Source organism: Ranitomeya imitator, chromosome 5 (assembly GCF_032444005.1).
Source record: "Ranitomeya imitator isolate aRanImi1 chromosome 5, aRanImi1.pri, whole genome shotgun sequence".
Taxonomy (NCBI): domain Eukaryota; kingdom Metazoa; phylum Chordata; class Amphibia; order Anura; family Dendrobatidae; genus Ranitomeya; species Ranitomeya imitator.
The window spans coordinates 476744627-476769295 of record NC_091286.1 but is presented as its reverse complement, the minus strand read 5'-3'; the positions used below and the strand labels follow the sequence as shown (position 1 = coordinate 476769295).

Here is a 24669-nt window from a genome sequence, read left to right as displayed (position 1 = left end):
GTTTGATCGCAGTGTGCTGGGGGTTAATGTGCCGGGGGTGGTCCATGACCGCTCCTGGCACAATGCCAGATGTCAGCTGCGATAGTCAGCTGACACCTGGCCTATCTCCCCTCCGTGAGCGCGACCGATCACGCTGAATGTACTATCCTGTCGCTGGGAATTAAGTCCCAGGTCACCTTGACGGGATAGCACGTCCAATGGGATTAAGGGGTTAAAGTCCTGTCGAAGAAAAGGAAGTTGTCACTCGGGATTTTATAGTACATGGCTCCATCCATTCTCCCATTGATGGGGTAAAGTGGTCCTGTTCCCTTAGCAGAGAAACACCCCCAAAACATAATATTTCCACTTCCATGCTTGACAGTGGGGACGGTGTTCTTTGGGTCATAGGCAGCATTTCTCTTCCTCCAAACACGGCGAGTTAAGTTAATGCCAAAGATCTCAATTTTTGTCTCATCTGACCACAGCACCTTCTCTCAAATCACTCACACAATCATCCAGGTGTTCATTAGCAAACTTCAGACGGGCCTACACACCTGCCTGCTTGAGCAGGGAGACCTTGCAGGCACTGCAGGATTTTAAACCTTTATGGCATAATATGTTAATAATGGTTTTCTTGGCGACTGTGGTCCCAGCTGCCTTGAGATCATTAACAATTTCCCCCTTGTAGTTGTAGGCTGATCTCTCACCTTCCTCATGATCAATGACAGGATTGCCACTAGGAATTTCAGAGCCCCATACTGGCAAAATTTTCGGGTCCCCTTGGGACTTCTCCCAGTCTCCACCTCAGCCCCACCTCCACCCCTTGAACTGTCCACAGTCCCACCACACTCTCTTGGAAAAACTCCACTTCTCACCAATCAGACATTGACAGTTCCCATCACCAGATCGCACATATAGCCAGCAGCTCTTGTTTCGGCCAAAAGATTTTTGTAAATCTAACTAACGTATTAAACATTTGTTAAAATATGCAATAAAATTTTGGAATATTTTTATTTATTTTTCAATTTTTCAAATGACCTATAATATCACATACAAGGGACAAATACCACCACACCATGACCAGAAATCATATTACCACCACAGTGATCTATAATACCACATACACGAAACAAATACAGCCACATCATGTCCAGACCACATATTACCACCACATGGCGACCAATAATACCACCAGTCTCCAGACCTTAATCCCATAGAAAACATTGAGGGAATTGAAGCTCCAAGTTGCCAAGCGATAGTCTCAAAATCTTAATGATTTAGAGATGATCTGCAAAGAAGAGTGGACCAAAATTGCTCCTGACATGTGCGCAAACCTCATCATCAACTACAAAAAAAGTCTGACTGCTGTGCTTGCCAACAAGGGTTTTGCAACCAAGTATTAAGTCTTGTTTGCCAGAGGGATCAAATACTTATTTCTCACTGCGAAATGCAAATAAATTTATATAATTTATACAATGTGATTTTCTGGATTTTATTTTTGATATTCTGTCTCTCAATGTTAAAATTAACCTACCCTTAAAATTATACACTGTTCATGTATTTGTAGGTTTTGGGCAAACCTACAAAATCAGCAAGGAATCAAATAATTATTTCCTTCACTGTATATGCAAGTAGGGACATGAGGGTGGATCCATAGGGCATCATTATAATGACGTCATTATATAGTTTTTTTTAAGTTTCTGTATGTAGTAAATGTCAGGAAATGTATATAACATGTCTGAAGTGAGTATGCAGAAGTGACTAAGTTAGTGTGTCTGTTGTCAAAGTGTATACACGTTTGTGCTTTTATTTTTCAAATTTTGCCAAATTGGTTTTGGTTAGGAGAGATTTATTTCAACATTAGAAACTGTAGGCTAGCTAATCAAATCATATTAACTGGAACCCGTGTCACCCCCCAAACCTGCCACCATGTATGTATAGAAACCTGTTCCTGCATTCTAACATGCCCTTTTAAGCGGCTTATTGATTGCTAAATTAATATAAAATTAAAGAGTTCTCCAAGAATTTATTACAATAGCTCCTGTCACATAATTAAAACAGTAGTCCATCCTAGTCAAATGTCAGCAGGCTACAGTCTGAAGAAACACAGATCTGGGACATGTCTCAACTGACAGAAGACCAGTATTATAAGCACACCTACCTTCATCAGCTGAGAAGAAGTGAATATTTGCCTTGGCTGACTGAGAAAAAAAAAAAAAAGTTCACTCAGTCAGCAAGAACATTTATTTCTTATCCTGTCACACACTTCCTTGGCAGCCCTGTATTATGTGCTTACGATATTGGTTTTCTATCAGTTGAGACACAGGTCTCGGGAGCACAGTTGAGTTTATTCAGATTAATTATATGATGGGGCCATTTTATTACAATTTTGGAAAACCCATTTAACTATGCTGGCACTATGCAAATTAGTGGTCAAAGCACCACTTCAGCGTTTTTTTGTATTGCACCACTGGAGTGGTGTTTTCAGGCTTGGACTGGCCCACACGAGAACAGGAGAATCCTCCGGTGGGCCCCTGTGCAAGAGTGGGACACCACCCTCATATGAGCAGTACTTGGCACTATATACTTGAATCACTTTGTAAGACAAAGGCAGCAGCTTATTCATTTAACAATCTACCCAGTTCATCGTTATATACATTTGTGATTGAGGATGATGTCACGTTTGCATGTAGCTGAAAAGTGGGGCCATGAAGTTGCCCCTTGGAATCCCAGTCCGACACTGGGTGCTTTAAATGTATTTCCCCTTCCCCCCTTATTGTTTTCTAGCTTCACTCCCGTCGGTCTCCGGCGAAAAGTGACCTGTCGGCAGATCCAATGTTTCATGGAGCTGAGCGGAGGTCACTTTTAAAGTTCTTGCATTGAGAACTTGTGATGTAGCTTCTGACTTCCGGTCAGTAAGAAACTGCGCTCACAAGATAGCGACTCGGGAGCGAAAAACGGTTTACGTGCCCGAGAGTGAGTATATGAGCAGAGACAAAGGGCTTATATTTAAAGCGCCACTCCAGCACCGAAAAAAATCCCCGCTGGAGAGCTGCTTTAACTAGTAGGGTGCGTGGGAGGGGCGAGTCGAACTTCTGACTAGTCAACTGCTAATTTGCATAGTTTAAGGGCAGCTTCAAAGTGAATTCTATATTAATTCAGCAATTGATAATCCACATAAAGGAGCTTGTTAGAATGCAGTAAAAGGCTGCCATACATACATGGTAGTGATTTAGGGGACTAGTACAGTGGTCATGTTCCCTTTAAACCTTAGTGCATAGGACAGCATGAGGTGTAAATAAGGCCCTGTGTAAAGACAAAAGGAAGACCTAGTACACTATTGTACAAATAGAATCTTTATTCTACACAACCTGAGTAATTTATTATAAGAAAAAAAGCATCAAATTATCATAACTGGGGACGGTAACCCGTTCAGAAGAGACTCTTTGACATGTTCAGCATCCATAAAAGGTAGAACACAGTATTTCCAGCCAATAAATGGGTCGCTGGAAAAAGTATTTTCTGTCACTTGCAGGTCAGGATATTTCAGTCCTATGCACACTCCTATCAGGAAACTGTTCAGAAAATATAACCAAGGGACATTCATATCCATGTATCCTGGTATATGTGCACACAAGACCAGTATGATTATTTGGAAAACAACAAATGGCGACCAAATACCCAGAAAAGAAAACAAAAGGGTAGCAATGATATGTTTGCCTCCTTGGACAGGCCAACCATTTCCAGGTGGGAATGAAAATAGGACCACGGTGTTGTTGCTTGAGGACAGAACTCTCAATGATTTTAAGAAAGTCAATATTTCAGAATAGCAATGAGCAAATGCTATGAAAATGGTAAAGACTAAATAAACAGATAAATAAAAACCTTGGCTGCTAATGTAGAAATTGCACTGATATGTAGACTGTCCGGTGTCCAACTCTGGAGATACAACAGGAGACAGAAGAACATAGGAAAAGGCTGCGGTCCACAAAAAAAGAACAAAAGCTGTATATAGAAGTCCCGAGCAATATGGGATATGTACACACTTGACAATGGTCAGGTAGTAATCCAGTCCAGATGCCAAGAAAAATGGCAAATGCAGGATACCATAAGTATGAGATACAATCTGTGTAAGCAGGCAGATGTGGTAATTGGTGATCCTGAATCCCCAAACCGTAAAATCCTGGAACCAGTGAATGGCAGAGATGGCAAACAGCAGCACAAAGTCAACAACGGCAAGAGAGATGCAGCAGTAGCCCATCAAGCTGGCGCTCACATTACCGTGTCTTGCCCAAAATATAAATATGTTCATGATTACTTTTCCGGTTATTAGCAAGATCAAAATACAGCTGGGTTCAAGACTCTGCCAGTCTGTGGGTGGCACTTCCTGTCCCTTCATTGTGCCTTCGCCAGATGTGTTGTCTGCCACAGAAACGCTGATGAAAACTAGGTCATTGTACATGGCAAACGTGGGATCTTCCTCCTGCTGGAAAAATAAGAAGTTTTCAATAATATCCTCAGGAAAGATTCATAAAGCTTCTCACATACCCACTCCACCAGCCAACCCCACACATGCAAAAAGGGCACAAAATCTAAAGGGATGCTCCACTGTAAAACTTCAGAAACCCAAAAGGTTTAATAATCGTAAAAATATCATCAACCTTACTGACTACCGTGCCTCTCCGCTTCTCCCCTTTTAATGAAAAATGTTAGTGGCCCTTAGAACAAAAGCTGATAATCACAGTGACTACCCTACGTCTCACTGTTCAGAGACAGGTTTGATGGCATTCCTGGCTGTGAGATGTGAACCACGATCAGATGTCAGTAACGTAATGGTGCATCAGGGGAGAAACAAGAGCCTACACGAACCTGGAGCTGGCAAGGTTATTATTTTTATTTATGGGTAGCAAAGTATGCCGGGAAGTGTGGTTCTTTTATGAGATCAGAGTTTCACTAGCATTTTTTCCTTTTATAATAATGCTAAATTCACAAGTTGTACAATTTTGGCGACTGAAGATCTTGTTCCACAGACGTGGGGCTTCAGTGTGTACCTTCCCATGGTAATTATTTGCAGTAATCACTGGCCCAGCACTTTTCCAGTGACGCTGTAATAAGGATCAGTGAGGCTGGGGAAAAAAAAAAAAAACAACAACAAGCAATCAATTCTCCAGGGCATGTACTCAGTAGCACAGGACTGAAAATAATCGGATGCTGTGAATGCACCTGAACATACAATGGCATGAAATGAGTGACCAATCTTTATGTTCCCCGGCAAGTCGTGGTTCACATCTATAGCCCCATTAAAATATATAGGATCCAGCTTTTTAGGGGGGAATACCTCTACATAAAGGGCCCCAAAGGGCGAACTGTGATTTTCTTTTTTAGACTTGTAAGGACCACAGGAGAGAATGAGAGGCCTGGTATGCATCTATGGCTGCCCTACTACAGCTCCGTACACCACAGAGTTAGCATATGGTCATGTGCATGACTTCTTAGATCGAAAATATTATCATCACTTTTCTTATCCAACAAAATAAGCCAGAAATGATGATGATGATGATAACAAGGAAATCTATCAGTTTCAGGTTTACAAGCATTGTGTACCAGAATAACCTTAAAATCCATCAAGTGGCAACTGAACACCAGTAACAGATCCCTCCAGGGACATAGAGTTAGGGGGAACGGTCACCATGTAGAAAAAAAAAACATTTTTGCTCTTGTATCCTGCTGCTCGGGTGAGTGTTCAATTAGATTTATTTTTAAATCCACTATATGGTTCAAAGATATTAGCTTGTTATTTAGCGTGGATTTTTATGATAAACACCAAGGGAGCATGACTCACAGGATTCTCTGGTACGTGTCTTTAGACTGATATTATTAATAATAATAATAATAATAATAATAATAATAATAATATTATTATTATTATTAATAAATATGAAGAAGAATCTGCATTAGTCTTGCCCCCTCGGTAAAGACTATAAAATTAGCATTAAAGGGAACCTGTCACCCCGTTTTTTGAGATTGAGATATAACTACTGTTAAATAGGGCCTGCGCTGTGTGTTACTATAGTGTATGTAGTGTACCCCGATTCCCCACCTATGCTGAGAAATAACTTACCAAAGTCGCCGTTTTCGCCTGTCAATCAGGCTGGTCAGGTCGGGAGGGCGTGTTCACAGCGCTGGTTCTTCCTCAGCTTTACGTTGGTGGCGTAGTGGTGTCCGCATGTTGAGGTGACTAATCCACTGTGGGCACGTGAACAAGCAGCGTGCGATCTGCGCTGTCATCCCTTTCATCGGTGGGGGCGGCCATCTTCCTGGGGCCGCGCGTGCGCAGATCGAGTGCTCTGCTGCACGGGGCTTCAGGAAAATGGCCGCGGGATGCCGCGCGTGCGCATTAGAGATCGCGGCGGCCATTTTCCCAAAGCCGAGATGCAAACTCGGCTTTGGGAAAATGGCCGCCGCGATCTCTAATGCGCACGCGCGGCATCCCGCGGCCATTTTCCTGAAGCCCCGTGCAGCAGAGCACTCGATCTGCGCACGCGCGGCCCCAGGAAGATGGCCGGCCCCACCGACGAAAGGGATGACAGCGCAGATCGCGCGCTGCTTGTTCACGTGCCCACAGTGGATTAGTCACCTCAACATGCGGACACCACTACGCCACCAACGTAAAGCTGAGGAAGAACCAGCGCTGTGAACACGCCCTCCCGACCTGACCAGCCTGATTGACAGGCGAAAACGGCGACTTTGGTAAGTTATTTCTCAGCATAGGTGGGGAATCGGGGTACACTACATACACTATAGTAACACACAGCGCAGGCCCTATTTAACAGTATTTATATCTCAATCTCAAAAAACGAGGTGACAGGTTCCCTTTAAATAAAAAGGCCAAATTTATGGAAATGCATGGTGGATTCAAAACCAAAAAATAATAAACCCAAATACAGATGAACAGTGTGAATAAAATAAGAACACAAACTGGACACAACTAGGTGGCAGGTCCTCTGGAAATCTACTCAACAACTACTAAAGACAAATAGGATCAAAATAAGAACATTTACTGTGGAAGGCAATAAAAATACATTTCCCAGGGCAGTGCGGCGTTGTACATATATTTATAGACTTACTTGCATCTAAGTATCGGTGTGGCTTAGACCATTGCTTGTTCACAGTAAATGCACATATTAAAAGGAAGTAACCTACTTAAAAGCCTACACAAAAATCCCTTGAGTTTGGAAACACTGCAGTCTCACCAAGCCAGTTTTACAGATTTGCGTTCTAGGAAGCTTTATGCAAATATCAGTAAGTAACCTTAAGCTTCACGGTACACGCATCACACATGATATGGAGGGGTAACCCGAGTCTCCAGCCAAACATTTCGCCCCTTCCCAACATCCGTTGTAAATCCAAGTTGGAAGTTGTAGGGGATGAATGTAAAAGGCTCGGGTTCTGACCCTGCTTCACAAAGCAATAGCTCGCCTCCCCAAAACAGGAAGAAAAAAAGCCGGATTACGTACCGGTAATGCTCTTTTAATGAGTCCACGACAGCACCCCACATGAGAGAGAGGGATCCGCCCATAGGAAAAGGAAACCTACAGAATAAAAGGAGGCAATCCCCTCTCCTCCTCAGTTTAGTTTACAGAGTATAAAAAGGGAACCGCCAAAGTGTTAGTATTCATTCTTATCCAGTAACATAAAATGTTAACTCTATACAACCATTACTTTTGAACTTAAAGGAAAGGTCTGTGCAGAATTCAGGGAGGGTAATACATGGGTGCTGTCGTGGACTCATTAAAAGAGCATTACCGGTACGTAATCCGGCTTTTTACTCTTCGCCACGACAGCACCCCACATGAGAGATTTTCAGAGAGTCATTATTTGGGTGGGACTACTGTACTAAGGACAGCTCTACCAAAAGTCAGATCAGAGGAAGCAGAAAGGTCAAGTCTGTAATGGTTGTAGAAGGTAGAAGGTGTGGACCAGGTTGCGGCCTTACATATTAGGTGGATCGGTACATCCGCTTGCTCTGCCCAAGAGGAAGCCATGGCCCGCGTGGAATGCGCCTTTATCCCCACTGGCGGGATTTCGCCCTTCGATGTATAGGCCAGACAGATAGCTTCTCTGATCCATCGAGAAATGGTAGGTTTTGTGACCCCATGTCCTTTCTTGCGGCCCTGAAAGGAGACAAGCAGAGCCCTACTCTGCCTCCATGTCTGAGACCTCTCTACATACGTCAGGATGGCTCTTCTGACATCTAAGGTGTGCAACTTATGTTGTTCTGGGGTTACAGGTGTATCAAAAAAGGAAGGCAGAAATATCTCCTGAGATCTGTGATAGATGGATGCTACCTTAGGGAGGTATGAGGGGTCAGGTTTTAAGACAACTCTATCCTGAAATACCATTAAGAAAGGCGGGTCTACCGATAGGGCCTGGATGTCACTAACCCTTCTAGCTGAGGTTAGGGCTACCAATAGGGCGACTTTGTATGTTAGGAACTTTAGAGGTATGGCTTCTAGTGGCTCAAATGGGGAGCCAGTTAAGGCTTCTAAGACTAAATTCAAGTCCCACGGAGGTAGACGGGGAATATGGACCGGATTACAACGGTCACAAGATTTAATAAATCTGGAGACCCACTTATTAGCTGCTATGTTGTCTCCATACAAGGCTCCTAAAGCTGAGACTTGAACCCTCAGGGTGTTCACTGATAGACCTAATTCTCTACCCTTTTGTAGGAACTCTAGAATCGGAACTATCGGGATTTGTCTAGTGAATGGTGTTGTATGAAAATTTAAGAATTTTTTCCATACCCTACTGTATAATAGGGTGGTAGATCTTTTCCTACTTAACATCAGGGTGTTAACTAGTTGTTCTGAGAACCCCCTTGACTTTAATAACTGCCTCTCAAATTCCACGCCGTCAAGTGAAGACCTTTCACTTGCGGGTGGAAAAATGGGCCCTGAGACAGCAGTTCCTTGTGTAATGGAAGGATCCATGGATCGCATAGAGACATGATCCGGAGACACGAGAACCATGGTCTTTTTGGCCAGAAGGAAGCAATCAGGATTACTCTGGCTTGGTCCCTCCTGATCACTAGAGGTAACAGAGACATTGGAGGAAAGGCGTACGCTAGCTTGAAGCTCCAAGGATGGTGAAGAGAGTCCAACATGTCTGGGTGATCCATGAGGTTCAGGGAAGCAAACCTTTTTACCTGTCTGTTGTCTCTTGTGGCGAACAGATCTATTTGGGGTACGCCCCATGCTTTTTTTATCATCCTGAATATATCCCTGTTTAAAGACCATTCTCCTTGGCGTAGCTTGTTTCGACTGAGGTAGTCTGCTTTGGTGTTTTCTGCCCCCTTGATGTGCAGGGCTGTTAAGGATGGAAGATGAATTTCTGCCAACTGGAGGATGTTTGCTGCTACGTTCATCAGGGTTCCTGATCGCGTACCTCCCTGACGGTTTATGTACGCCACTGTGGTGGAATTGTCCGACAGAACTCTCACATGCGTTCCCTGAACCTGCGGAAGAAAATGACTTAGGGCATATTCTACCGCTTTTAATTCTTTCCAATTTGAAGAACACACCAGCTCTGCCTGATTCCAGGTGTTTTGGACCAGACTATCTTCCATATGTGCACCCCAACCCACAGGGCTGGCGTCAGTGATAATTGTTTTAGAGGGATTTATCATCCATGGTACACCCCTTGAAAGGTGATCCATGTCTAACCACCAGCTTAGGGATTCAATCACGTCTCTGGAAAGAGTAATTTTACTCTCTAAATGTTGTACTTTCTCTTGGATAGACAATATTTCATACTGCAATTGACGGGTATGATATTGAGCCCACGGTACAGCTGGTATACATGAGGACAATGATCCTAGCAAGGACATGGCCTTCCTCAGGGTCATGCAGGGTTTTGATATTGCCTCTGACACCTTTGATTGTATGATTATTCTCTTTGACTGCGGAAGAAAACTTTTCTGACTTACTGAATCTAGTTGGATTCCCAGAAATATCTGGAGGGTGTTTGGATTCAGCCTGGATTTTTCGTAATTCACGATCCAACCTAGATCCTGCAGGGATAAGATCGCATTAGATAACCGCATTTCACATTGGGTTATGGAATTTCCTATAACAAGAAAATCATCCAGGTAGGGTATTATGAGAGTGTTCTGCTGGCGTAAGTGAGCCATTACCTCTAGGATCACCTTTGTAAAGATGCGGGGAGCCATAGAAAGCCCAAAGGGCATTGCTACATACTGAAAGTGACGAACCTGTCCTGCCAGGATGACCGCTACCCTTAGGTACTGCTGGTGTTCGATATGTATGGGAAGATGATAATAGGCATCTTTTAGGTCTATTCCGGCCATGACACACCTAGGAAACAAAAGCTTGATGGCAGAACTGATGGATTCCATTTTAAAAGTATGATTATGCAAAAAGGAATTTAATTTTTTGAGATTTATGATGGTTCTGAATGAACCATCTGGTTTTTTGATCAAAAACAAAGGGGAGTAGAATCCCCTTCCTTTTTGATCTTGGGGAACCTCCACCAACACCTTTTTAGATAGAAGAGATAGGATCTCGGACTCTAGAGCCTCTTGTTGTTCTTGTCCCTTTGGTGATGTTATTATAAAAGAATCCCAAGGGATTCTAATAAATTCTAATTTTAGACCATCTCTTATAATGTCCAGAATCCAGCAGCTGGATGTTATATGTTCCCATTTGGACAGAAAAAATTTTAGCCTGCCGCCCACTTCAAGGTTAGCGGTACTTGCCACGTTTTGAATTGTAGGATCCGCTAAACAGAGCTCCTTTTTGCTTAGGATCTTTCGCTTCCCAACGATCCCTTTGCTCAAACGGTTTCCTGGCAAAGGGTCGTCTCTTGAATGCTCTCCTGTAAGACGGAAGATATTGATTAGGAAAACCCTTCTTCCGTTCTCCCGCTTTATTTAAGAGCTCATCCAGAGTCCTTCCAAAAAGGAACTCACCCTGGCAGGGGAGCGCACAAAGTTTTGCCTTTGCCTATGCGTCCCCTTTCCAGTTCTTCAACCAGAGTGCTCGCCGGGCTGTATTCACTAGGCCGGCTGACCTGGCTGCTAGGCGTAGCGAGTCCACTGAGGCGTCCGCTAGGAATGCTACAGCCTCCTTCATTAGAGGGATCTTTGGTAGAATGGAGTCTCTTGCAGTTCTACCTTTGATCTGCTCCTCCAGTTGTTCCATCCATACCAGCAGCGATCTCGCCGTACAGGTAGCAGAGATGGCTGGCCGGAATGCCCCTGTATTGGCCTCCCAAGATTTTTTAAACAAGGCCTCTGCTTTTCGGTCCAATGGGTCAGTTAGCATCCCCGAATCCTCAACTGGCAAGATGGATTGCCTGGAGGTTGAGGCTACAGCTGCATCTACTTTTGGCACTTTTGACCAAGAATTCAGCTCCTCGTCACTGAAGGGATATCGTCTTTTAGAGGATGATGGTAAAAATCCTCTTGCGCTCTGTTTATCCCACTCCTTCCTAATTAACTCTTTGACGGTGGTAACTACGGGGAAGGACCTACGTTTCCTTTGTCCTAACCCCGCGAACATGATGTCCTGAGCTGATTTTTTCCCTCTCTCGTCTGGACACCCCATCGTGTTTCTGACTGCTTTCACCAAGTTGTCCACACTGCTGTTAGGCAGACATAGCCCTCCTTCATCTTCGGATGAACTCGGCCGAGATTCCGATTCATCTGAGGACTTATGCATCTCCCCTGACTCTGGACTTTCTGGAGATGGGGACTTGCTAGGTTGGCGGGAACTGGTGCTACTAGCCTGCGTTAATCCCTGCATCTCTTCCCGAATCATGGCTCTGACGTCAGATGGAGTCATTATGTTTTCTTGACGTAGGGTCAGCATGATGCAATCCGAGCATAACCTCTTCATATAAGAATCTGGTAGGGGCTGCATACATAAAGCACATTCTTTGTGCTTGGATTTGTGTGCCTTTTTCCTGGACTAAAGGAAGGGGACATAGGAGGAACATACATCAGCATATAGGTAGAGAAGTCTTTAAACTCACCCAGAGAAGCTGACAGGTACCGGATCTGGAGGCGGATTCTTTGAGGGATCTTTTGGTTTGGTGGAAGATCGCTCCTGTCGACCACCATCTTTAGTGCTGCTCCTGGCGCTTTTCTCCTTACTAGGAGAGCGCTCTGGTACAGCAAGGTGCGTTTCGTCGGCCGGTGAAGCCATACTCACATCCACACACCGGCCGACAGTAGCGCTGCAGCTTTTGAATCTGGCGCCGAATCTCCTGCCTCCCCGGCCCGAACCCGGAAGTGCTCCAGCGACTTCCGGGTTAGATGCGCCGCTCCTCTCTCCATGCGGCAGCTGTGTTCATTTAGCCGGCTGCTTGAGCGCACGCGCCCTCATGGAGCCGGGCGGACCAGCGGTGACCGGACCCGGACCATGGCGACTGACCAGACGAGGGGGGAGGCTGAACACAGTGGCTCCCCCGCAGCTGCTTCTGGACCGCAGCCCCTGCCGTTCCCACAGAGACCGACGCAGGCGGGTGCATGGCCCAGGGATCCTCTTCTGTAGGTGAGTCCTGGGATTCCCATAGGAACAGGAAACCTAAACTGAGGAGGAGAGGGGACCGCCTCCTTTTATTCTGTAGGTTTCCTGTTCCTATGGGCGGATCCCTCTCTCTCATGTGGGGTGCTGTCGTGGCGAAGAGTAAAAAGAAAAAAAAAAACCAACAAAGTGACGAAAAAGGTGTTTGCAACGAAAAATAGTACCAATAAAAGCTACAGTTCAACTCACAAAGAATTGACGTAGAAGCTCTTCCTGCAAGCGGCCGATCTCTCAGCTGCCATCAGGTGTAAACTTTCCAAGGGAGATCCAGCAACGAGCAACAGTTTCCAATAAATTGTACCATATCTGTCATGTGTGCACTGAATATCAAAGACTGTCCTGTCCGTCACTTCCAAACAGAGAACAGGTGTGAACGGGTGCATACTAAGAGTAGCCACCTCCATATATAGCCAACAAAGTTTCAATCTGTATCACAATGGCATGCAAACATGAAACATGAAATTGGAATTGCATTACCGCTCTAGAAAATAGGAAAAAATGAAGACACATAAGTTGCCCAATTCAAGTGTGCCCAGCAGCCAACGACAAGGCGATCTTCTTTGCTGAGGATCTAACCCAACATGTACCTCTCCTGGGCTGCTCGCCTACAATCATGGGTAGGTAGGATAATGCGGTGATTAAATACGCCATAGGCTGGTGGGTGGAGTGCTCAGTCAGAGCCTATGTATGAATATCAAAAGACTGACCATCACTTCCAAACAGAACAGGTGCACACCAAGAGTAGCCACCTCCATATGTAATTAACAAAGCTGCAGTCTGTAACACTATGGCATGCAAACATGAAATATATAAAATTGCATAAGATACTTTGGGCATAAATTGGCCAATCTATGTTCTGCAGTCCATGATCAGACATCTGTAGGAACCCTAACCCTTAGAACAATTTATGTTGTTTTGACTTCCTTCAGTTCTGGAATTTCCTATGATGACAACAAGCAGACACCAATGCATTTCATGCCATGGTCCCATAGCGAATAGCACATCTCTATAGCTACTGTGGAAACCAAAGCCCTGACATTGGTATTGTCGACTGCTAAATACTAAGTACTCTCCCGAGGGTAACCGACCCTCTCCCGATCCCCAAATAAAGACATGACTCCCAAATGGATATAATTGGCCACAGCGGCCTTTATTACAAACAAACAAACAAAACATAACAGTAAATAAGCTGGAAGGGGTCCTTGAAGCTAAAAATCTGGTGTTAACCATATGATAAACTAGTGGACGAGAACCAACCATAGTTTACTCTCAGCCGTTACCCCACTGGCTCGAGAGCACCAAAATTACCCCGGAGGGTTACCATTGTCCACTTTCAACTTAGGAATCTGGCCCACAGTTGTCAAGATTCCCCCAAAACACCAGACCCGAAACCAAAACTTATTTCAACTGGAGAATCCATATCCCGACGGATCCCCCAGGCCAATTCAGCACCAACTCCAAGGACCCCTCCCACCGCCTACAGCCACTATGACCCAAAAACATTAAACAAAAGCGATTTTCTTAACAATAACCCAAAAAAGAGGGCGGGTGGGCGGGACTGCTCGAATGGCTCCTGGGCGGGAAGTGACCGGCTCCACCCCCACCAGGGAAATATTTCCCGGGCTTCCCACTAATTCCCTCCCCCTCCTTGCATTAACCCCCAACCTCCCTTATGCCTCGCTCCAAACCCCCTGTCATGATGGCTTCCGCATACGCCGCTTGGGAGGGGGGTTGGGCGGCTCGCTCCCGCCTGTTCTTTCTCTGTATGTTCATCCAACTTACTACCTGCATCCTAGGGTCTCTAGCATACCCTCCCCCTCCCTGAAAGCTACATCTCCACTCTTGTAGTTGTATACATAGAGCAAACCTATAAGGAAAGATTTGCACATAATTAATAATGGTGAAATCAGCATATGTAGAAGTACACCACCTACAGGCACGCAGCAGTCATGATGTCCACTTACACATAGCTCCCAAGCGTTCCATATATAGAGGGACAGCCCTGATTTTGAGACTCCGCCCTGCAGTCCTGGCCAGGAGCTTCTTTTCCCACACTGTACTAGTGAGACGCAGCCAACACCTCTCCTCTTGTATCAGGACTAGAGATGGGCAAACCCAAACAGTAAAGTTCAGCATCTGTACCGAACATCTTCTGTATGGACACGGACTTCACGAGCCGACGCCTGGTGCCAATAATAACAGTGAGAGCAGGAGCGGCTGATGAGAGTATTCATCAGCCGGCTCCTGCACTGTAAATAAATAATTTAAAAAAGGAGCAAACTCTGTCCCTCTTTCCTTTGCAGAAGTGTTGGGAGGTCTTATTATATACAGTCTCATCCAGAATTACTTCGTACATCTGCAGTAGACTGCGTGGCAGCAGCATCTGTTGCTCAGGAGCAGCCAAGGGATATTTCATTTCTGTTCACTTAGTTGTAATGAAGCGAATCTTGATCACAAGTAGGGTATGTTCACACGTTCCTGATTTCCATCCTTTTTTTCAGGACTAAAAACCGCAGCTCTTTGCAGAAAACGCAGGTCCTTTTTTGGTGCGTTTTTTGATGCGTTTTTTTATGCAGTTTTCTATGCAGAGTCTGTGTGTTTTCTAGGAAGTTTTTTAGGGTTAAAATGGCTGAAAATACCCTAACCCTACCCCTAACCTTAGTGAAAAAAAAAAAAAATTCTTAATTTTTTTATTGTCCCTACCTATGGGGGTGACAAAGGGGGGGGTGTCATTTACTATTTTTTTTATTTTGATCACTGAGATATAACCTATCTCAATGATCAAAATGCACTTTGGAACGAATCTGCCGGCCAGCAGATTCGGCGGGCGCACTGCGCATGCGCCCGCCATTTTGCAAGATGGCGGCGCCCAGGGAGAAGACGGCCGGACGGACACCGGGAGTCCCGGTAAGTATAAGGGGGGGAGATTAGGGCACGGGGGGGGGGCATCGGAGCACGGGGGGGTGGGATCGGGGCAGCCACACTCCGCCCACGCACTTCCGCCCGCTTCCCCGCACTTCCTGCTGCAGCGGTTCGGCACCACAAACCGCAATAAAACCCGCAGATATATTTTTGATCTGCGGGTTTTACTGCGGGTTTGACCTCACAATGGAGGTCTATGGGTGCAGAACCGCTGCGGCTCCGAAAAAAGAAGTGACATGGTACTTCTTTTTTCCCGCAGCTATTCAGCGCGGCTTTTTTTCTGAATTTCAGGATCGTGTGCACAGTGGTTCCTGTTTTCCATAGGGTACATTGTACTGTACCCTGCATGGAAAACAGCTGCGGAACCGCAGCGGCAAAAACGCTGCGGTTCCGCAGAAAAAAACGCACTGTGTGAACATGGCCGTAAAATACAGGAAAATCAGGATGATGACCGGAATTTGTTTCAAAGTGAAAGCCAGAAAAACACCTGGAATTCGGAGGCAATAGGGATTTTACAACACAAACTCTAAATTAAAACGCATTGGATTCAACTCCTCTGAAGCCACATCCAGTTCCCTACCAACAACTTGAAGGGTAACTGTTCTGGTTGAACAATCTACAAAAATCTGTTATTTGACTAGCTGTAACAACTTAATTCCACTTTAAAAGTTTTTTTTTTATTTTTTTTCGTTACTTGATTGTTTCTTGGATCAAAACCGAACTTTCCTCCACTAGGTCTTAGGGGTGCCATGTGCACTCTGGGACTTGGGCAGGCATTATTTCACACATTATGCGACCTTTAATCTTTTATCTCACAGGCTATAAAAAACGTGTATACTAATATTACTGAGCATCATATAATATTGACTTTTCAGCGACGTTATCTGATATTCCACTTATTGTGTTTATAAGTAGGCATCATATTCATACAGTATATCTCTATACTTAGGCTACTTTGAATCCGACATGTATATGGTTGTTTTCTCTTTTAGGCCCAGCTATTAAGCAACATTTTTCTTTACTGTAAATGCTTATTATTATTCTACTTCATCGCACAGGCTACTTTACTTCTGACTTGTATACTTTTGTCTATTCTCTTGGGCCTAGTTATTAAGCAACATTTTTCTTTACTGCTAATGCTTATTTTTACTATACTGCATCGCAAGACTAATTTAATTTTCGTCCCTTTGTTAGTGACATATATATGTAGTATATTTAAGCTACCAATTTATGGTCTGTTTTCTCATGCCTGATATTTCATTCCCCATTTCACTTGGGGATTCCTTTCCTTTTCCCTACCCTATGTTTATTTCCTTCCCCTTTCTCTCATTTCTACCTGTTTAAAATTGAAAATACCAATAAAAACGTTTGAAAAACAACACAAACTCTAAAAATGCACCTTCCTTTTTACATGCCACAACAGGAATGGGATCATTCCAGGGCCACATCCTCATCTCACACGCATCCAATGATAAAGACCAGCTCCAGAAACTCACAGGTAACCTGGCCCAGTAGAGAGAACAGACCATTTTCATATCCCATTGATAAATTCGGAGTTGATAGAAAGGTGTCCTGTTCCTGGTCTCTTGGCCGCCGTGGTGATGGGCTACAAACACTATGTCTTGTTGTGGATGACCGATCTCACGTTACAGACTTGTTGATTTGAATGGGCAATGTGTAATGCTCAATCTCCCCTATGGAGGCGCCACAGGGAAAGGAAATGCTTACTGCCCTGTTCCCCACAGATCACCTCATTGGTAATGGATCAACATGTAGAGAAGTTTCCCAAGATTATTTCTTAGAGACTGTTGCATTTGAAAAGTAGTCCATCTGTACATGATGGGGGCTGTATATGCTTACCTGCTCTTGGCTGGCGGCTGAAGTATAAAGTCTGTGCGGATTTTTCCAGACTGATTTTGGTAAATCCGCAGATAAACCGCAATGCGGATTTCCTGTGGAATTACCGCAGATTTACTGCGATATTTTTTTGCGGATTTTGTGTGGATTCCACCTGAGGTTTTACACCTGCGGATTCCTATTATTGAGGTGTAAACCGCTGCGGAATAAACACTACGTTTCCACGCGGTATTTTCCGCAGCATGTGTGCTGCGGATTTTGTTTTCCATAGGTTTACATGGTACTGTACAACGCATGGAAAACGGATCTGCAGCAAAATCCGCACTGTGGGCACATAGCCTTAGGGTTACATCAGTGACGCGGGCGCGTGGCCGGAGCCTGTATAGGACGCCCATAGGAATCACACAAGCATCTGCCGTATATTGGGTGGCCACAAGGATCAGACATGTTGACTTCAACAAGCCCAATCTTTTTGTTCTCCCAAGTTCGTCACTGCCAGAAACAGGTATATGAGGGAAAATGGGGGAAGGGTTAAAAGAATCGCTGCCCCTGAGCTATAAACGGCCACCAGAGTTGCACCCCTCTCCCCATGGAGAACACATGCAATAATGCATTAACATAGGGACTCGGGGAAACTTGCTGACAACTCCCGGGGGTACAGGACCACAGCGACTGATCCCAGCAGCATGCCTGAGAGTCTCACTGGGGAGAGGGAGGTGATCTGCAGCAGTCTGCAGCGATCCCGGTGACACCACCCGGCCAGCAATCAGTGCAGAGCGTCCAGCGCCATCACCAGAGCTGATCCAAGCAGCTGACTGACCACTGCTGCCTCCGGGATATGGGAGCTCTGTGTCCAAAACGCACACGTATACATACCGGACGGGTGCACGGTGTATCAGCGGTGTCACATACCGGCTGCCGGCCCTGCTCTGCGGGACACGACCCTCTGCCGCTCCCGGAGTCCTCAGCAGCCGGCGGTGGGTGTGCTGTGCTCGGCAGGGCGGGACCTGTGCACTCAGGTGTGGGGCTTCCTCCCTGCACCGCTGCTGCTCAGCCTGTGCACTGCGTGGAAATGAGTCCGGACAAGAAAGGGGCCATTACCCATAGCAACCGGCCACCTCGCTTCTGTACAGTGCAGGTTACAATGAGGGCAGTGGTTTATTAGTTACTTCTTGTACAGGAGGCTTCTCCGCCCTCATAAAGAAGCTCCACCCGCATCATCCGGTCATGCTACATAGTATGGGTCATTATTATGGGCAAGCGCTGTTTAAAGGAAACCTGTCACCCCGTTTTTTCAATATGAGCTAAAAATAGGGTTAAATAGGACCTGAGCTGTGCTTTACGATAGTGCTTTTATTGTCCCCAGAATCCCCACCTTTGCTGCCAAAATACCTTATTAAAGTCGCCATTTTCGCCTGTCAATCACGCTAGTCTGGTCAAATGGGCGTTGTGAAATCACTGTTTCTCCCCCCACTCCTCGGCGTGTCTGACATAAGTCGATCTGTGAATCGCACAGATCGCGCTCTTTTTTTTTGAAGTTACGCAGTGCATTCGGCTCTTGAGGCTGCGCAGTATGGTTTGTCCAACTACGGGCAAAGCCAAAAACCATTAGTGCACATGCGCCGGTGCACTATGTCCCGGAACACAGCAAAATACTTCCGGGACATATTGCGCCGGCGCATGTGCACTAATGGTTTTCGGCTTTGCCTGCAGTTGGGCAAACCATACTGCGCAGGCTCAAGAGCCGAATGCACTGCGTAACTTAAAAAAAAAGAGCGCAATCTGTGCAATTCACAGATCGACTTACGTCTGACACGCCGAGGAGTGGGGGGAGAAACAGTGATTTCACAACGCCCATTTGACCAGACCAGCATGATTGACAGGCGAAAACGGCGACTTTACTAAGGTAGTTTGGCAGCAAAAGTGGGGATTCTGGGGACAATAAAGGCACTATCGTAAAGCACAGCTCAGGCCCTATTTAACCCTATTTTTAGCTCATATTGAAAAAACGGGGTGACAGGTTCCCTTTACTACAATTAGAAGGGACCAGCAGACATAAGACATACCTGTCTACTTCTAGAGGTATGTTTAAGAATTATTGGCAAGGAGACCTGAGATGCCATCCGTACCCCCATTATAACAGCCCCTCAATTACCAGTAGCATCAGAGTACCCCATAGAAGAATGGTGCCAGTTGAGTCGCCCCCAGGGCAGTGGGGTACTCGGTACCTGGTCCGGTTGCAAGGGGGAGGTCACGGTGGCTGCGACCCAGTCAGTGGCCCTGGGCCTCAACGTTAAAGGGGTAAATGTTCAAAGTTTGTTGTGACACCATCTGTGGTGTTCGGTCAGTAGTGGTGACCGACGCTGCATTGAAGGGGTCCCCTGGGGGATGTTGCGGCAGCACAAATGTTACACTTCCCACAGGTGAAGCGGGGTCCTATGGTGTAGGGCGTGGATGGTATAGCCGGTAAATAGAGGAGATAAGTAGTAAGTCTTTACCTGGTTTACTATTTGTGACAGGCCACAGTCCAGGGCACCGGCAACAGGTACATTAGGGGTCCAGGCAGTCCAGAGACAAGCGGAATCCCCTGGGCAGGTCAGGTAGACGCCTTACACTCTGCGATTGCTGTAACTGAGGTCCCTGCTGCCACTAAGTGTTCCCAGCAAAGTCCTAATTTTTTCCTCCATCCTGGAACAGGTACCTGTATGGTAGGCAGCTTGAGCCGTGCTTACTGGGGTCTTTTCATGGTGACTCCAGGCTCCAAGGTGCTGCTGTACCACAGGTGAATATGGGTAAAGTCCATGTAATCCTATGCCCTCTGGTTCTGCTCTGTGTCTAAGAGTATGTGCACACGTTAAGATTTCTGGCAGAAATTTTCCTGACAAAAACAGGACATTTCTGCCAGAAATCCGCATGCGTTTTTTTGTGTTTTTGATGCGTTTTTTTGCACGTTTTTGATGCATTTTTTTTTGCATTTTTTCCAAATGCATAGAATAGTGGGAAAAACACAAGAAAAAAAAAGCAAAATTATTGAACATGCTGCTTTTTTACTGCGATGCGTTTTTTTTCGCGGAATGTGGTCTACCCATTGTGGAACTGAATGTAGAACTGGAGTTGGGCGCTTCAGCATTGTAACTATTTTGAAGAGGAAGTCATAACCACAGAATGGTTAATGTTTCACATTAAAAGGAACCTGTCATGTGAAAACTGATCTTCCGTTAGGGTGTTATAGAGCAAGGGAAAATGATCAGACTGATGTACATTTTTGTGAGAAAAGTTTCAGTAAAACTTGCATTTTATTCTTTTAAATCCCTGGTGTTGGCATGCATATGAATCCAGTGGGCAGGGCTACTCAGTGATTTACCAGGTAATTGTGCGCCATTACCTTGTTTAGAGGAGTCTGCACTCCTCCGTGGAACGCATAACGCAGTCTTATCACCTTCTTCTGATGTGCAGGGGGATGACAGGCCGTCCTGTGGTGGACCACATCCTACACACGACCGATGTGCCAGTATGGTGCTCACCTAACTACATCATAGGACACATCAGCCCAATTTTGTACTTACTTAACCCCTTCCCGACATGCGCCGTACTAGTACTGCTCTGCGGGAACTGAGTTCCTGCAAACTGCAGTACTAGTACAGCAGGACGATCACGCGGTCTCATGGTGAGCACCGCTTTTATCGCGTGCGGGTGTCAGCTGTATGTGACAGCTGACACCCCGCAGCAATGCCCAAGATCGGCGCTAGCTCCAATCATGGGCATTTAACCCCTCTGATGCCGCTGTCAGTAGTGACAGCGACATAGAGGGGCATCACGCAGGGATGGGGGCTCCCTGCGCTCTCCTACTGGAATAACGAGATGCGATCGCGTTGTTCCGGTGTTCTCCAAGGAGTCCCCGGATCCAAAATGGCTGCGGGGTTCCTTCCGGGTCCTGAAGTGAGGTGGCTTCCCGGCGCCTGCTGAGAAAAGATGCCGGAAAGGCTTCTGTACTGCCTGTCAGATCGCTGATCTGACACAGTGCACAGCAAAGTGTCAGATCAGCGATCTGATGTAATATACTGATGTTATAAAGTAAAAAAAAAAAATTTCCCAAATAAAGAAAAAAATAAATAAATATTTTCCAATAAATCCATTTATGTAAATAAAAAACAATAAAAGTATACATATTTGGTATCGCCGTGTCCGTAACCACCCGCTCTATAACACCTTCAGTGAACATTGCAAAAAACAATGCTTTATCATCATACTGCCGAACAAAAAGTGCAATAAAATGTGATCAAAAAGGCGGATATAAATAAACATGGTACCGCTGAAAACGTGATCTTGTCCCGCAAAAAAAGCCATGATACAGCATCATTTGCAGAAAAATAAAAAAGTTGTAGCTCTCAGAATAAAGCGATGCAAAAACAATTATTTTTTATATAAAATAGTTTTTATTGTGTAAAAGCGCCAAAACCTAAAAAAATGATATAAATGAGGTATCACTGTAATCATACTAACCCGAAGACTAAAGCTGTTTTATCAATTTTACCACACGCGGAACGGTATAAACGCCTCCCTAAAAGAAATTCAGGAATTTCTGTTTTTTGTTCATTCTGCCTCCCAAAAATCAGAATAAAAAGCGATCAAAAAATGTAATTAGCCCAAAAATGGTACCAATAAAAACGTCAATTCATCCCGCAAAAAACAAGACCTCACATAACTTTGTGGGCCAAAATATGGATAAATTATAGCTCTCAAAATGTGGTGATGCAAAAACAATTTTTTCAATAAAAAGCGTCTCTAGGCGTGTGACAGCTGCCAAACAAAAAAACCCGCTATAAAACCCCGCTATAAATAGTAAATCAAAACCCCCCTTTATCACCCCCTTAGTTAGGGAAAAATAATAAAATTTAAAAAATGTATTTATTTCCATTCTCCCATCAGGGTTAGGGTTGGGGCTAAAGTTAGGGTTAGGGTTGGTGTTATGGACCTGGTGGTTAGGAGCACCCGGAACGACCTGATGGTTAAACTAACACAGGACAAGCTCTGGGAAGTGGGAGCTCTGCTGACCGCAACCCCTAATCCTATCACACACACTAGAAATAGCCGTGGAACGTACCTAACTCTGCCTAGACGCCTCTTCACAGCCTAAGAGCTAACTAGCCCTAGCGAAAGAAAATAAAGCCTACCTTGCCTCAGAGAAATTCCCCAAAGGAAAAGGCAGCCCCCCACATATATTGACTGTGAGTTAAGATGAAAGTCACAAACACAGAAATGAAACAGGTTTCAGCAAAGGAGGCCAGACTTACTAAACAGACTGAGGATAGGAAAGGTATCTTTGCGGTCAGCACAAAAAACTACAAAAAGACCACGCAGAGTGTGCAAAAAGACCTCCGCACCGACTCACGGTGCGGAGGTGCCACTCTGCATCCCAGAGCTTCCAGCTAGCAAGGCAAAATCATGATAGCAAGCTGGACAAGAAAACAATGAACAAATAATTAACTAGCAGGGACTTAGCTTCCGCTGGAGTAGACAGGTAACCAGAAAGATCCAAGAGCGAACTGAACCAGTACAAGAACATTGACAGCTGGCATGGAGTAACGATGTGAGTGGAGTTAAATAGAGCAGCCAGCCAAAGAATAAACTAAGTCACCTGTGGAAGGAACCTCAGAAGCAGCAGCTCCACCCACAGCCACCAGACGGAGTCCATGGACAGAACTCGCCGAAGTACCATTCATGACCACAGGAGGGAGTTCGATAACAGAATTCACAACAGTACCCCCCCTTGAGGAGGGGTCACCGAACCCTCACCAGAGCCCCCAGGCCGATCAGGACGAGCCAAATGAAAGGCACGAACTAGATCGGCAGCATGAACATCAGAGGCAAAAACCCAGGAATTATCTTCCTGACCATAACCCTTCCACTTGACCAGGTACTGGAGTTTCTGTCTCGAAATACGAGAATCCAAAATCTTCTCCACCACATACTCCAACTCCCCCTCGACCAACACCGGGGCAGGAGGATCAACGGAGGGAACCATAGGCGCCACGTATCTCCGCAATAACGACCTATGGAACACATTATGGATGGCAAAAGAAGCTGGAAGGGCCAAACGAAATGACACAGGATTGAGAACTTCAGAAATCTTATACGGACCAATGAAACGAGGCTTAAACTTAGGAGAGGAAACCTTCATAGGAACATAACGAGACGACAACCAAACCAAATCCCCAACGCGAAGTCGGGGACCAACAGCGCTGGCGGTTAGCAAAACGTTGAGCCTTCTCCTGGGACAATGTCAAATTGTCCACCACATGAGTCCAAATCTGCTGCAACCTGTCCACCACAGTATCCACACCAGGACAGTCCGAAGGCTCAACCTGCCCTGAAGAGAAACGAGGATGGAAACCAGAATTACAGAAAAAAGGCGAAACCAAAGTAGCCGAGCTGGCCCGATTATTAAGGGCAAACTCAGCCAAAGGCAAGAAGGACACCCAATCATCCTGATCAGCAGAAACAAAGCATCTCAGATATGTTTCCAAAGTCTGATTAGTTCGTTCGGTTTGGCCATTTGTCTGAGGATGGAAAGCCGAAGAAAAAGACAAATCAATGCCCATCTTAGCACAAAAGGACCGCCAAAACCTCGAAACGAACTGGGAACCTCTGTCTGAGACGATGTTCTCCGGAATGCCATGCAAACTAACCACATGCTGGAAAAACAATGGCACCAAATCAGAGGAGGAAGGCAATTTAGACAAGGGTACCAAATGGACCATCTTAGAGAAGCGATCACAAACTACCCAAATGACTGACATCCTTTGAGATACAGGGAGATCTGAAATAAAATCCTTGAAAATATGCGTCCAGGGCCTCTTCGGGACCGGCAAGGGCAAAAGCAACCCACTGGCACGAGAACAGCAGGGCTTAGCCCGAGCACAAGTCCCACAGGACTGCACAAAAGAACGCACATCCCGTGACAAAGAAGGCCACCAAAAGGATCTAGCCACCAAATCTCTGGTACCAAAGATTCCAGGATGACCAGCCAACACCGAACAATGAACCTCAGAGATAACTCTACTAGTCCATCTATCAGGGACAAACAGTTTCTCCGCTGGACAACAGTCAGGTCTATCAGCCTGAAACTTCTGCAGCACCCGCCGCAAATCAGGGGAGATGGCAGACAAAATCACCCCCTCTTTGAGAATACCCGCCGGCTCAGGAACACCCGGAGAGTCAGGCACAAAACTCCTTGACAGGGCATCAGCCTTCACATTCTTAGAGCCCGGAAGGTACGAAACCACAAAATCAAAACGGGAGA

The 24669-nt window shown here is 45.4% G+C and overlaps 1 protein-coding gene across 9 annotated transcripts; it reads right to left on the bottom strand.

Annotated features, from left to right (window-relative positions):
- Nucleotides 1–3315: 3315 nt before the first annotated feature.
- GPR160 (G protein-coupled receptor 160) lies at nt 3316–18494 on the bottom strand. 9 transcript variants are annotated; one of them, XM_069727349.1, is made up of 2 exons: nt 18243–18494; nt 3316–4465 (listed from the first exon to the last, which is right to left on the bottom strand). In XM_069727349.1, the coding sequence occupies exon 2, from the start codon at nt 4439–4441 to the stop codon at nt 3380–3382; it is 1062 nt and encodes a 353-aa protein (XP_069583450.1). In that variant the 5' UTR covers nt 4442–4465; nt 18243–18494; the 3' UTR covers nt 3316–3379. The 9 variants fall into 9 exon arrangements, with proteins under 9 accessions (XP_069583450.1, XP_069583451.1, XP_069583453.1 ...); XM_069727350.1 differs by having other exon boundaries at nt 3316–4462; XM_069727352.1 differs by lacking the exon at nt 18243–18494 and adding an exon at nt 7976–8835.
- Between the last annotated feature and the right edge of the window lie 6175 nt (nt 18495–24669).